General features: G+C 42.5%; 1 protein-coding gene across 20 annotated transcripts in view; it reads left to right on the top strand.

Annotated features, from left to right (window-relative positions):
* The first annotated feature begins 2,190 nt into the window (after positions 1-2,190).
* The window catches only part of sptan1 (spectrin alpha, non-erythrocytic 1), a 35,191-nt gene continuing 21,728 nt past the window's right edge, over positions 2,191-15,653 (top strand). For 17 of the 20 annotated variants that reach the window (XM_085794106.1, XM_085794103.1, XM_085794102.1 and 14 more), the window contains exons 1-11: positions 2,191-2,269; positions 11,390-11,629; positions 11,908-12,033; positions 12,764-12,904; positions 13,306-13,586; positions 13,702-13,846; positions 13,945-14,099; positions 14,834-14,969; positions 15,054-15,155; positions 15,270-15,407; positions 15,517-15,627. In XM_085794106.1, the coding sequence (XP_085650232.1) occupies positions 11,393-11,629; positions 11,908-12,033; positions 12,764-12,904; positions 13,306-13,586; positions 13,702-13,846; positions 13,945-14,099; positions 14,834-14,969; positions 15,054-15,155; positions 15,270-15,407; positions 15,517-15,627 (1,572 nt within the window). In that variant the 5' untranslated portion in view covers positions 2,191-2,269; positions 11,390-11,392. Of the gene's footprint in view, positions 2,270-4,951; positions 5,161-11,389; positions 11,630-11,907; positions 12,034-12,763; positions 12,905-13,305; positions 13,587-13,701; positions 13,847-13,944; positions 14,100-14,833; positions 14,970-15,053; positions 15,156-15,269; positions 15,408-15,516; positions 15,628-15,653 lie in introns of those variants that run through there. The other 3 variants (XM_085794097.1, XM_085794093.1, XM_085794089.1) reach the window with 3 other exon arrangements.

The following is a 15,653-nucleotide window of genomic DNA, read 5'->3' as shown; positions in this document are numbered from 1 at the left end:
GTGTAGGACTACTTCCTGTTAAGATTTTATTTAGAACAGATTTGATACAAAATAAAATCTGTCACTGGATTACAAAACAAAATCACCAATAGGATTACAGTTCATAAATGTACTATTTGAACAACAGTGGCAAACGGCAACTCCAAGAATGTGGATGTTGAAAACAAAGCAAGATTCACATGTTATTAAGCATAAAGCAAATTATGACATTGGCTGGGTGGTAAAGGATGTGCAGTGCAAAATGTGCAAACACAATGAACTGTGTGCAATTAGCATCTCAACTCAAATGTAATATCATTAAAACTGAGATGAATAGACAACAATAACTCCCAGGGTGTTTTCTATGCAAAGCTACCGCACAACAGCTGCTGGAGCTCAATGGTATTTAAGATATTTCAGTTTTTTTCTTATATTTTCCATCATCTCATCAGAATTATTTGTTCAATCCTCAAGAACAAACATCAACACCAAATACCCTCGTTTTTCCTGAAGCTGATATTTCTCATCAGTTAGCTTTGACAGTGCCTTGAAGCATTTCAGACTGATTGTCCTCTAGAGGAATTCGTTTGGACATTGAAGTTTGTATTTTCCAGGCCAAAAACAATGGAAATTGCACATTTTCTTTAGCGTTACATAGCGATGACAACAGCTAATGTAAACCAGAATAAAGCAGAGATTCACATATACTGTATATTTTATTTGTATCCTTCAACTTATCTTTTGTTATTCACCTCTCTACAGCTCTCAGCCATGACACATGTGTTTAAAAGTGCGTCTGCTCTGTGCAGAGCTAGAAACACTGGTGCTACCACTGTCCTCTGGCTACTACAGTACAAGATAGTGTGGTTTTGCTTTTACATTCTCACTAGCACACTGTTCATAAAACCTAAAGTTGTTCATAGACTGGCATTTTTTAACTGTTTCCTAGAGTGTATTTAATAACAGTCATACAGTTTATCTAATCGCACAGCAATGATATGCAACAAAAAGTTTCTTCACTTGAATCACATTGACTTAATGTTTTATGTTATGTGTAATTTTTTCTTCATTCTTATTACTGTTTATGTGATGTAGTGTGAAAGAGGATACAAGCCAACATGAGACCTTTTGATGCTGGAACACCAAGGATTGAAAATCACTCTGTTGTTGTCATACTGTCCAATAGCAGCAGCAATTTTCTGTATTCTGTGTTCATCTTAGGAGGATGGGCCCACAACAAGCCCTTTAAACAACTGTCTGTACTTACATTTAAACACTGCAGAGATGTGTGGTCACATCTAGGAGCCTATACACTTTTAGTTTGCGGTAAAATGACAGTTAAGATGAAAATGATGTTTCTACCAGAGGAGCACTTGTGATATTCAGCTGATAGTGTCTGCTGAAAGAGTTCTCACAGACAAGAGTGATGATTCATGGGGAAGCTACGTAAGAGCTGAAATGCCTTTTATTCATGGTTGAACAGAAAGAATCTTTACTTCTCAGTGTTACTGGGTTGTCTCAGAGTTCTGCGTCATTGCTGTGGCCTGGGCCTGCGTACACGATAATAGCTGCACATGAGCAGTGTATGTCTGACAAAAATGTGTGCTTTTGACTTGAAAGTATTGATAATGCAGCATAAACATAGTCAAGATGATCCACAAGCATTATTACTGCTAAGCATTACAATAACATGGGTCAAATGAAATGAAGGGACAAATAAAGAAGTTTTGTGTTGAGTATGTTTGTTCACCAGATGTTTATTGTTTCAAAGACATACAGTATATTTACCTATTAATTTAACTGTTTTCTATATCTTCTTACTAATGAAGTGGGGAAGACTCTTTTTTAAAATCACATATAGATGTTATGCTTTGAATCATTATCCTCCTTGGTTAAAAAAAGAGAAAAAAAGACATGAAACAATAGTTCCCTGTGTGAAAATTACCCAGAAACCCAGCAAAATGTCATATTTATTTGTAATTCCAAATGTAGCCATTCTGAAGCTTAGTGATAATATTTGATACATAAAGTTTATAATATAATATAATATAATATAATATAATATGAAGATGTGAAGATGTTTGACATTGTGGTAAAATCTACTTTTTTGGCCCACAGGGCGTCGGGTGCGTCCGGTGTTTATCGGTTCTTTCCGTACAGCTGCAGAGTTGACGTCACATTCAGTTGAAAAAAAAAAAGTCAGCCATCCCTGAAAGCGACCCCTCATCCTTCGTCGTCGATCCGCCTGGATAACCACCACTCGTCTAAGCTCTTTTGAAAACACACCAAGGTACGATACGTATTAAGAAATACTATATTTGTGTTGTTGAGTTGCTCATTTTAATAGAGATAAGATGCACAGTGTAGACAGACGGTGTTTTTCAAGCTGCCCGGTTGAATTCGGTCAGTTGCAGCTCCTGCTAGCTTATCGTTAGCTAAGCGCAGCCCCTCCTATTGTTGAACCATATTTACAGTATCGTAGCTAACATAACATGCACCTAACAGCAGACACAACTAAACAGTTTCCCTCTGAAGCGTTTGTGGGTTTGATAAAATCGAAATGCTAACATTAGCCATCCTGCCCGACGGCATAGGCTTGCATTGACACCCATTGATCTTCGTTGCATTCAAACACAGTGGTTTATTTAACAACCATACGTCGACAAAACACAGCCAACTGTCATAGCTACACAACGTATAGCTGACGTTATAATAATATTCGTATTATATGGAATATATATGTATATTATCGCTCGCACGTTAGCGGGTTGCTCTGAACTGCTGTGTGCTGCTAGCGTCCGTCAGTTAGTTCAAATATGCAGTCACGTTAATTAACGTGAATATTTTCACCTGCTTCTCGACACAGCCCTTCTTTCAATGTTTGTACACGGCGTGTTTAGTTCAGTGAAACTATTGTCAATACGAAAAACTAACAAGGTTAAAGCAGATAGCTGAGTTAGCTTGTCGGCCATTGCCGACAGGGAGCCGCCCAGTGCTGGTGAATACCTTCGGACATATGGCCCCAGCTGTTCGTCCTCTTATGTCCCTGCATGTAATTAAACCGAGGACAGTGTTACCGTTAATAATTCACACCAGCACTTTGGTGGACGGATGCTCTCAAATACACAATCAATCAGTCAAATTGTTGTCATTATTTACACGTTTTTTAAGGAGTGGTTCAAGCTCACGAAGAGACCCTGTGGTATTTTCAACACAGGCTGATACTGTCCAGTTTATATGAAGAAGATAGTGTAGTTTGCATAAAAACGGTTGGGAATAGTTAAAGCAGACTTGTGATAATGAGAAGGTGCTGTCTCACACCTCTGCTACTTGACTGTCCCAGCAAATGAATTTGACAGGGTGGTGCCAAGTGCTTCACATACCAACTGCCCCCCTCCCCACTTTGAGGAGGAATTCAGATAGAAGGCCTAAAGATAGTGGTTAAACACCATGGCAATGAAAGGCTACCACAGTAACTCTTAGGAATCATTACTAACCTCAGAAACAGTGTGGGATTGAGCCTGTTATATGACGAGTGTTATTTAACTGAGATGTCCAGTGGTCTTTTCAAAAGTCAATCACAGTTACTCATGTATGATTATGCAGTTTCTTTTGGAAAAAACAAAGAAAACCGTATAAACTGTAGGTGTGATTGTGATTTTAGGTTAAGGTAGATTTATCCATCCATCAGTACCTGGTTGTTGCAGAGATGCATTTTATTTAACCATTAATCCCAACGATATAATCACTGATCAAATTATATTAACCCCAAATTCAGAAAGCCCCAATGAGGAATAGAAATATGTATCCAGATATAAAGTAATGATCATTTTCTGAGGTCTGCGATGTTAGATGTTGTATGTTTTGCTGCCATTTAGGCTCGAAATATCAGAAATACTTAATGTGAAACGACAAACATACAGCATGCAATGCATCACCATATTGTTTGGCAGGAGTCTGTGAGAACTCATGGATGACAAAGGCTTTTTGTGCAGCCATTAGGGCCTCAAGTAGGAGAACTGCTGGTAGTTCTTTCCTGCCTATGCTGCCAACATTTGCTGGTAATGTGAACAGCATCAGATGGAGTCTGAACTGATGCAGCATGGAGGCAAAATAGGATGGCTGCACCGCCGGAAATACTTCTCAGATATTCCCAGAAGACTTTAGTCTCCCTCTACCACAACTCTGTTTAATCATATGAGTCACCAGTTGATATGTTACTCCATTATTAGGGTGTATAGCTTGACTAGTGTGCATCAGTTAGCTGAGATTCCAGATGTAAACACCTATCACAACAACTAGTCACATCCTTAATCAACATATTTGTTTTGTGCTGTTGAGTAATACTGATTTATACATTTACACAGTATAGATCCAGCTTTTTGCCATTCCTCTTCCCTCCCCACAAATGCAACCTAGAGATTGTCTTTATCCATTGTGTGACCATGACCCAAATAGAAAATAGGCCTCCTTGTCTCCTGGCAGTCAGATTTGGTGTGAGGCCTGGAGATACAGCACATCCTACTAATGCATTGTCATTTTCATGCTGGCATGAACTCATTTCTACACACGGAGCCTCTGTGTTTAGTCCTCCTGTGTCTTAATTGCATTGACTGTTGAAACCTCATCTTGATGAACTGCATCTGAAAGCATCCTGTTATTCCTACTGTTCACTGCGATCAATGATATGCCCTCCCCGTAGCCAGCCCACACAGACACACAGCATCATGTCGACCTTTACTAAACCCAAGCTCAAGGTAACCACCACATTTGTGTCACTCTCGCGTGCCTCTGTTGTGTTTGCGTGTGCCTTTTGTGTGTTTGTTTGTGCAGGACGGAAGATTCGAGAGAAGTGTAGGCCGGTGGTGATGGTGGTGGCGTTGTTTTGCTGAGTAAAGGGATGGGAGAGAGCTGGAGGGAGGGGCGGGTGGTGCGGAGCACAGACCGCATGGGCTGGGCTACATCTTGGCTTGCTCTTTTGTACAGCGTAGTCACTGCAGGTGCACTGCGTCTGTCTGTGCTGCTGTAGATGAGACTTTGCCTCCTCAATCACAGTCAGATTGTGGAGGACTGTACCACAGACGTACACACTGCTGCAGACTGTGACTCGGGCCATAGATGTAGCCCTCTGATCATCTGTAACACCAGAGAACCTGAGGCTCCGGCTCAGAGACATCCCATGTGTGTGGTTTGGATTTACACTATTTTTCTTCCTGTCAGACTGTCAGCTCAGATCTGTTCGTATAAAGCTGTAATGTTTCATTTAAGTTGAATGTCACAGGGATTTGGTAAGTGGCTGCTGATCTGAACTGTGCATGCGTTTGTCATGTTGATATGCTGCTAGGAGTCGTTTCACACTCCAAGTATGCAGTTGGATTTTACTGCATGCTTTTTATTGGTGTGATGGTGTTTGCATGAAGATGAAGTGTGCTCCTATCTTTAAATGAAGTGGACTCAGGATTCTGAGCTAAATATCTGCAGAAAACATTGAATTTAGTTCTGACACTACTTGTTGTTTGCTAGTTATGAGCCTGACTGGAGCAGTGACAGAGGTCCTGTTGAAAAGATGCTTCCTTCCTGCCCTTGTGTTGCTTTTTTCCCTGTAGATTGTAAATGTGAATGTAATTCATAAATTGTCTGGTATGGATTTTAAATTGGTTAACACCTGCAGTGTTTAGCTAAAAGCTACTGCTGCTCAAGAATTGCTGAGTAACTATTGAGGACTGCTGAGAAGAATTCCAGATCATTCTATCAGTAATTATTGTGAACATGTACATATATCGGCTCATTGTGACTGGAGAAGAATTCCTGCAATGCACATTCCAGTTTCAGGAAAAGGAAGAGTAGTTGTTGTTATGTCGTCATCGTCATCCTCTCTCCTCCGTCAGGGAAAAAGGCTCGCCTAGTCTCATGAGACTCACCCATTTCCTGCTCATTCCGTCAGCCCCCATCCCTCCAACATGGTGTCAGTGTGACCCCTGTTCACAACAGATGGTTTGCCTTAGTAGCAGGGAGTTACCAAATGAATGACTTCATCCGACTCCCCTCTGCAACTTTGGTGGTAGCAGAGAACTCGGGGAAGGTCAGTGAAGTCTGCCGTTTCCTCCGAGGCAGAGTCTTCTACGAGGGTGTAGCCTTCCTTCATGCTAACAGCATCACCCTCAGGTCGTTTACACATTCTCTACATAGTCAATACGCTTTTATTTATTTAAGGAAGTTCTGTGTTTTAACAGGCTTTGGGCTCATCTTGTTGGAGTCCAGCCTTGTTGATAACTTGTGTGTTCATCCGTTTGTTGGTCTGCAGAGAGTTTGATCCTGTGAATCAGATGAACCTCCTCTGACCTGTCTGATCTGCTCTCAGCTGTTGTCAGTGTTTTGGGTCAGAGGCAGTTTGTTGTTGGTGTACCAGGCTTGTGATGGGTTATGTAATTGTTTCCAACTGGAATGATGCATGAACCTTGTGAGGCTGTCAAATGGATATAATCCCTTTTTAATGAGGAGATTAGAATCATTTTAATGGAGAGAATCAATAACCTTTGCTCTGTGTTCATCCTGGCACTCATGTCTTATGTCTCCTCTCAGGTCTTAGATGCATCCTGGGACATACAGTGTTTCTAAAAATATACACTGGTCTGTTTTGTATTTGTTTGATAGATGATCACTTTTTAAATTCAATTCTCAGTATTAATGGTGAGTGCATTCTTAGATATAGCCTATTTTATTTATATCTTTTTATTTTTATCAGTGTAGCATGTGCATATCTGATACCCAAATTATTCATCCTCTTTATAACTGATGCTGTTATTGCAGCTTTTCCAGGGCTGGTGTTGTTATGGATACATTGACAGTCATGTTACATGCGGTGCCCTCTCTGATTGTGAAGGGTCATGTTTAACCTGGGTGGTGCATGTGCGTTAAAACACCACTTTGAATCAGTCAGGTTTCGCCACAACGACACTGCACTTTGTCGTTTTGAAATCCGTTGTGCGGAGTGGTGTAATTGCCACTCTGTGACATTGCAGCAGCAGTAACAGCTTATGAGGGAAGCACTGGCTTTTGTTAAACTGCTGCGACACATCTTAGTGTTGTCTCACTGAACACCATTTAGGATCCTCATGGCACTGCAGATGTTGTGATAAATGGCATGACTCACTTCTCTAACAAATTCCACCTCTCATCAGCAGATGCTGTTTAAAACTGGCACATCTCCTCATCGGCAGCTTCTTGTCGCAGGAACAGCTTTTATTATTGGTTTCTTGAGCTCCTCCTCGTGTTGTTGCTTCATGTCCTGTTCCAGCTCTGGCAGTAGCAACATCTCTCTGTGAGGAACACAATATCTCATCATTAATTAAAACAAATTCTGCATCATTTTCCAAAGAGAAGGTGTTGATAGCGATGGCATTGCCTTTTTGCCTTGTATGTGCTTGTTAAAGTAGATAGTTGGACTTTGGAAGCTTGATGATGAAAGTAATGGTTATGACCAGCTATCCAAATACCAGAGGCTATAGCAGTACTGCTGGCTGATAGCAGAGTGTGTGGGTGTCGGAGCCCCACAGAGGCAGCTGAGAGGTGAAGAGAGGGAAGCTCTTATCTACTGATACAAGGAGGGAGGATGTGCTATCAGCAGTGGCAGTGCAGTATTTCAGGGCGTCACAGAGCTGTTAGCAGTGCTGCACCGACACTAATGTAGTCCTCTTTTCTCATATTCAATTAAAGCCTGATCGATTCTGTCGTAATTACAATTAGACTTTATATTGTGAAAAATGTTTCTTTGTCCCTTTTACTCATCAGCTCATTAGGTAACTGGTTCTGTTGAAAGACGTATATCTACATGACATTGAAAGACGTCACATGGTCGTGGAAAAAAAGTGCTGCGTCACCATAAGCTTGAAATTGGCGCCAGTCGGCATCAGATGACTTAGATCATGCAGTGTGAAAGGCAGTATTTACCTATGTTTATGCTACGTGTGTGCATAGGTTGTGATTTAAACAGAGCTTTACAGGCAGAGTCAGAACAGCAGCACATTTACAGTTTATATTAACTGAGACATGTAGCTGACCATGCACAGTAAGTCCGTGCAGTGTGCAAGTTTTGCCATATAATTACAGGAGAAGTTTTATTTGTCACATGTCAGGTACAATGTACAATAGGTGACGCAATGAAATGAGGCTGGGCACAGCAACAGGGCAGACGAAAACTGCAAACGCAAAAAACCCCCCCAAAAAAACTAAATCGATATGGTGAGCCTATCAGAAACTGTTGTAAAGTCATTTGGAAGCACAGTTCTGTCTAAACTGCATTTGTCTGCTAAAATCAATCACGTTTTTTGCCACTGCTACTCACTATATTTCAGTAATGACGTTCAATAACAGTAGAGGGGCAATCGAATGCATCTAAATGGTAAAAACAGATTTTTAAAATTTTTCTCACTTTGACCTTGATAAGCGACATGACAGCAACTTTAACCCTCCTTTGTGATGTCAGAGAATATTTGCTACTGATGCTAATAGATTTACCTCACTAGTAGTGTGATATGGCGACATGGTAGGCTGAACATGTGGCACCAAAACAGCCTAATGAATGTTGACCAAGCTACAGCCAGATTTGATATTTACTTGGATGTGTGTAGCGGTTCAGAGACCTGCAATAGAGCCAGTTATGATCACTATGGACTGTGGCTCAGCTGATCTCACTCATAGATGATTGGTATTCGCTAGGCGATCAGGGCATCCCTACCTTATTTCAAACAACAGTCATGTATTTGGAATGAAAATTTCCAGGACATATCTATATGTGGTGAAATTACATCGCTGTTCATTGTTGACTATGAAAGTAGTTGATCTGGGTTGTCGATTAACTTCTTTTACTTTGTTGGGAGAGTTTGCCCTTCAGTTTGGCATGATGTCACATGACCACAGCGCACACACATAGACAGCGCTGTGCTGTGCAGGTGACAGGTGTGACACAGACGCCAGGACATTCATTTGGTCCAGTGGTCCAGTGATTTCAGGTTTTTTCGTTACTTCATGGACATTTTTAGAGCATGTTAATGTTAATCGTAGTTCTGTACCATTTCATGTCTAAACTCTAGTTTAGTCTAGTAATCGTAATGATGTGTCGCCCTGCATGTTTGAAGTTTGTGGGAGTGTTGGTCTCATTTGTGTGTCCTGTTTCTGACATCCCAGTGCAGAATGAGGTAGAGATCTGTTAAATCCCTGAGATGATTTAAGCTCTCTGTGAAGTGGGACAGGCTTTTAGATGGGGGAGGGGAGCTGACTGGCACTGATTCCCACAGAATTAGATTCTATTTGTGGCCGGAGCTGATACACAGGGGGAGGTGGGTTTATTGCATATTGTGATTGGCAAGTGAGCCCGGTCCCACGACATGCATGTGGTGCTATCCAAATGAAAATTACACAGACGACCAGAGTAGGACAGTAATTACATAATGGATTTTTTTTTGTTTTTTCTCCATCCAGACCAGTGTGTTAGCTCTTTTTCAGAAATAAACTGTTCATATTGACACACCATAAAACACATAGTATCACATGACCACACAAACATGCACTAGGTGTGGGTGTAGCGATGTAAACAGGAAGTAGATTGTGGACTCTACATTGTAGTTGCCAAAAATATGAGTTTTAAAACTCAAACATGTCGTCATTGATTTAGCCTCTTATCGCTACATACAGCTTTATAATGAAAGACCTTTGAAATTGTAAAAAAAAAAAACGAATACCGTAATAAGATGAAAATGTAGTGTCTAATGTTGATACAGTGGCACGCTGCCACAATGTCTGGGAAACACTTAACCAGCTTCCTGGATGGACACTATTTGCCAGGCAGTGCACTGATGGCTGTAATCAGCTTACAGTATACACACACTGATGTGTTGTGTATATGTTCAGGCTCACTGGGATGCTGCCTCGTCTGGAGAGGTAATGGCACCCCTTGGGACCAAAGTATGTCGGTGCTGGCCCTGGATAAAAAGCCCACTTCAGCTGCCGTGCTGACTCCACTAATCCTCCCATTCAGCCTCACATCCACCCATCGCTTTTTGTATCACTGTCTGCAACATCAACAAAACCTCTTTGATCTACATTTAGGTCTGACAGACTCCACACACCCCAGTCCACCCTGCACTCAGCCAGGCTGTCAGCTATTGTACTTAGGCTCTGGTTGACCTTGGTCGGGTTAGACAGATCAATATCTCTCTCTTTCTCTCTTTTTCCCTCCGTCCTGCTCCTCCTCTTTGTCTCTGTCTGTTGATGGGCGGAGTCTGACACATAAACAAAGAATATGTGCTTATTACTCATTTGTTCAGTGCTTTGAAATTTTCCCTGCTTGATAACACTAGATAACACAGGTTGATTTGTTGGGGTATAAGTTATGTTTTGTTTAATTCAATTGAATAAAGTCTTGATATAATTAATTGGTTCACAGGTAATTGTTTTTATTTAGATTTTCTGGCTAGGTTTCATTTCTGCTATTCAGCCTGAGCTGCTCACGCCCTCTTGGTTTCCTGGTTGCTAGAAGTACAAGCTGCTGTGGATGATCTGATGTTGTTTTTTCATGGTTCAGTGGGGTTCGGCAGCTCAACCTAGCGAGCTGTAACCCACAGTGTGAGGCCGCCCCGGCCGCGGAGCCAGAGGAACACTGGACAGAGAAGCTGACCGCAGCGATCCCATTGTGCAGCGAAGCCTGGTTACTGTTTCGCATGTGTGTGGAATTTCCGCCCCCACCCCCCTTTGGCATTCTACTATTTCAGCTGCCGGCCCCTCCGCTGCACAGCCTGGGACAGGATGGGGTGGGGGGGCGTGTGTGTGCGTTTTCAAGCAAACAGCCTTGTTTGTTATAGCTGGGCTCATTGATCCAAGTCTGTGTCAAGATAAAAGTTCAGAGGAAGAGGTTCAAGATCCTGGAGACCAAAATGTTCTCTCATTTGTTCTTAGAGCCTTTATACTAATGATACAGGATGACAGTCAGAGAGACTGAATGTTAAACCATCAGTGCTATCATGTTGGATGAAAGAAATTTCAAATTAAAAAAGGCATAAATTATTAATGAAATGGTTTATGACTGATAATTATGTGATATGTGGGAGAAGGACTCATCTTTAAGATTAGCCATTGGCTAATATTACCAGTCTGTTTGGATATCATGACTTATACAAAACCTATTACAGTACAAGGAGATATCCTACTGTATAGGCTGCCTTGTCTGAGTCTTCCCTTTCTTCAGTCATTGTCATCCAACTGTCAGTGTCTGTGTGACCTGAACAGGTAAAATGTCTAAGTTGAACGCAATGAATTCGAATCAGATTTATTTTGGGAACTGATCAAGTATTGATGTAGTTTAAACTGGACTAAACTAAAGAGTGTAACCTTTTTTCTTGTTTTCTTTTTGTAGAAGATGGACACCGCGGGGGGCAAAGTGCTGGAGACAGCCGAAGACATCCAGGAGCGCCGGGGGCAGGTGCTGGACCGCTACCGGCGCTTCAAAGAGCTGTCGATTATGCGCAGGCAGAAGCTGGAGGACTCTTACCGCTTCCAGTTCTTCCGCCGTGACGCCGATGAGTTGGAAAAGTGGATCCAGGAGAAGCTGCAGATCGCCTCCGATGAGAACTACAAGGACCCCTCCAACCTGCAGGTCTGTTAGCCTGGTTCTTAATGTCTCACTGTATGTTTGAAACAGCGGCCTTCATAGGCCCTTGTAGTGGATCTGAATGGATGCTGGTGTTTTTGAACCCATGAAGATCTCTGAATCCAACCATAAAAACTGTCTTGCCAACAGTACTGTCCCAGAAATCACAGATCCCAATGTAGAATCAGATAACCTCTTATTGTTCTATATTTTGACAGTGTTATTCTGTAAATTATCTGTGTTGTTATGCTAATTATTAATCCCACATGTGGTCTTGTTTACAGGGTAAGCTGCAGAAACACCAGGCCTTCGAAGCTGAGGTTCAGGCCAACGCCGGGGCCATTATCAAACTGGATGACACCGGAAACCTCATGATCACCGAGGGCCACTTCGCCTCTGAAACCATCCGAGTAAGCACACACTGACAAAGATGCAATCCTTCATGGTGTCGTCATACAATAATTAGTGGGTTCATGGTGACACACTGTGTGACTGAGGAGCAAACAGAATCTCAGAGGCTCACTAAGTTTGACTTCCCGGATACTCTGCCTCCCGTTAACCCCTTGCGTCTGATCCAGTCCTACACGCCTTACCGGACACAACAGAGACCCATACTTACAAGTGTCAATATGGGTGAATATATACAAGTAGGTGTTGAAGTGATGTGTGACTTCTGAGTGCTGTGAAACTTCTTCCAGATCCAGCTCTTCACAATCGGCTTTTCCTTCTTGTCGTTCTCTAGTGAGGGAATGAACTGACTTGTGTATTGTTAATATGGGTCACTTCACAAAGGAACGGTGCTTGTGGAAATCTTTCTGTTTCCAGGTGTTTTCTTTAAACAGACATTGAAGTGTAATAGATGCCTTCAAAAGTCTTTGATCCACTTTTCTATTTTAGATACAGATTCCCAGAAGATTTCTAATTGAGATCAAAGAAAGAGCTAGTATTGCCTGGACTTGGAGTGTTTTTTACCTTCATTTACAGTGGAAACATTGTCATGCAGATTACCAACTTATTGATATTTGTATATTAATAATATGAATAGAAATTCATGGGTAAATGGACTACTTGATTACTTGTATTCTCTTCTTGGAGCTTTTAATAAAGGAAATATTTTTCCCCCTCTCCCATGTGCTCTAGACTCGTCTGGAGGAGCTGCATCGTCTGTGGGAACTTCTGCTGCTGAGGACCAAGGAGAAGGGCATGCGCCTACTGCAGGCCCAGAAGCTGGTCCAGTACCTGCGTGAGTGCGAAGATGCCCTGGACTGGATCAGCGACAAGGTCAGATTCACAGCTTTAAAACCTCCCTGAGGCTGTTGGTACCAGTTTCTTTGAATGAGGAATGAACAGAGAAACTTTATTTATCTGTAACTGCAACAAAAAACTAAACAATGAAACGCCACAGAAATAATGAGCTAAATAACAAAGCAAATGCAACAGGAAAAGTAAAAACAAGGTTGGATATAACATCCTAATTCAAATTGTGAATCAATATATTTCTCTATTTTTAAACTACAATTTCAAATTTCTTAAAAAGAACTGCATACGTGAAGAGTTTGCAACCCTAAGTTTGACTTTATGGTTAAATGACGTCATTCAACCTTGTGAATAAAATTCATGAAATGATTAGGCCATTTTTTATTTATCTTTAGTGTTTAACCTTGATGTTTTTGTTTCTGTAGGAAGCCATGGCCACCTCAGAGGAGCTGGGCCAGGACCTGGAGCACGTGGAGCTGCTGCAGAAGAAGTTTGAGGAGTTCCAGACAGACCTGGCGGCCCACGAGGAGCGCGTGAACGAAGTGAACCAGCTGGCAGCCAAACTGATCCAGGAGACCCATCCCGAGCAAGAGCTCATCGTCCGCAAACAGGACGAGGTCAACGCGGCCTGGCAGCGCCTGAAGGGTCTGGCCCAGCAGAGGCAGACCAAGCTGTTTGGGGCTGCGGAGGTGCAGCGCTTCAACAGGTAAACATCACACACGTAGCCTTGGACACTGTGTGTGCTTGGGAATCGTGTGTCATGTTGCTACTGAGCCTGACTGATGGCGGTAACTGGCTGTGTGTTTTCACTCTGACAACAGGGATGTGGACGAAACCATCAGCTGGATCAAGGAGAAGGAGCAGCTCATGGCCTCTGATGATTTTGGCCGTGACCTGGCCAGTGTGCAGGCTCTGCTGCGCAAACATGAGGGTCTGGAGAGAGACCTGGCTGCTCTGGAGGACAAGGTAGGACACATGCTGCCCCGCAGAGCGTCAACACACAAAGAGAGCGGCATGCAGATAAAACTTTGCTCTAATTTCTCATTGTATCCTCCTTCATTTAGGTCAACACACTGGGTGGTGATGCAGAGCGCCTGCAGCAGACACATCCTCAGAACGCCTCCCAGATTCACCTGAAGAAGGACGAGCTCATCACCAACTGGGAGCAGATTCGCACCCTGGCCGCTGAGCGCCACACCCGCCTCAACGACTCCTACCGGTAAAACACCAGACGCTGCTCGGTGGTGAACAGTCAGTGAGGTGGCCGCTGAGCCACCTCACTGTTAACCGGACATTACATCAGACATGCACTTCATAATGTTTTCATACAGTTGTTGTGGCACATTCGCTCAAGCAGCCAGTTTCAAACCTTTGAAGAAGTGATATGTGAGATGACTGATGAAGCAGCACTGGAATGTTAAACTAGAATTTATATCAGACTGTAGCTAATATTTACCACATGAATGGTCACTGTTTGAGCTGTAAGTCCTTGCTGATTAATGAATGACTCATAAGCGACATAAGCGATAACCTAATATTTGTTATAAAGCAAAACATTTCCTAGTTACGCCTTCGTCCTTTATAAAAGCAAAATTATTGATCAGGAACAATCAACACCTTCATTAATAATGCATATACTGTAAGTCTATTGGAGCCTGAGTTGCTCTTTAAGATGATACAGTTTGTCATACAGAGACAGTTAGCTTTATATAACCATAAACTGTCAGAAGAACTGCTTTTATCTGAAATTTGAAGTTGAACTCTCTGTAGTAAGAACTCCCCAATAGATAATTTCATATGATGTTTTTGTCTTGTCTTGTCTTGTTTTCCATCACTTTGAGTATTAACTGTATCCTTCTGTTGCTATGCCTGGAAATATGAAATCTGTATTCAGCAGCTCAGTCTGAGTGTGAGAGGAAACCCTGCTCACTCCTGCCCTCTTGTGTCTTTCAGCCTGCAGCGTTTCACCGCTGACTTCAGGGATCTGACCAGCTGGGTGACAGAAATGAAGGCCCTGATCAATGCTGATGAACTGGCCAATGATGTCGCCGGAGCTGAGGCTCTGCTGGACCGCCACCAGGAGCATAAAGTAAAATTTAACACAAAGTAAACAGAGCACTTACTTAGTAATGACTTTGCTTCAGTCTAAGTGTTTTTCCTCCATGTGTTTCAGGGAGAGATCGATGCTCATGAGGACAGTTTCAGAGCCACTGATGAAGCCGGCCAGGCCTTACTCAACACAGGACACTACGCCTCCGACGAGGTCAAGGAAAAGGTGGGACTATGGCAGCATCCATATTATACTTTTTTTTCCTCTGAGACGTTACTCTTCTAGATCTACACCAGCATTGTGCACCATGTTTAATGTTGTGTGATGTGTTGTGTGTAGCTGGGCATCCTCACTGAAGAGAAGGAGTCTCTGCTGGAGCTGTGGGAGGTTCGCAGGCAGCAGTACGAGCAGTGCATGGACCTGCAGCTCTTCTACAGAGACACTGAGCAGGTGGACAACTGGATGAGCAAACAAGAGGTAACAAACCAGTTGACATTAGTCCTCTTCTTCAGGAAACAATCACCTCGGTGGGTTGTGGTCTGGCAGATGGGATTTGCCACTTTTTTAATGTATTCTCATTGTGTAGGCTTTCCTCCTGAATGAAGACCTTGGTGACTCCCTGGACAGCGTAGAGGCACTGCTGAAGAAACACGAGGACTTTGAGAAGTCACTCAGCGCCCAGGAAGAGAAGATCACTGTAAGTTGCTTCACCTTCAAGCAAGA

This window comes from Trachurus japonicus, chromosome 12 (assembly GCF_045865225.1).
Source record: "Trachurus japonicus isolate A0001 chromosome 12, Traja_1.0".
NCBI lineage: Eukaryota > Metazoa > Chordata > Actinopteri > Carangiformes > Carangidae > Trachurus > Trachurus japonicus.
Note: the sequence above shows the minus strand (reverse complement) of the source record. Positions and strands in the feature narration are given on the sequence as shown.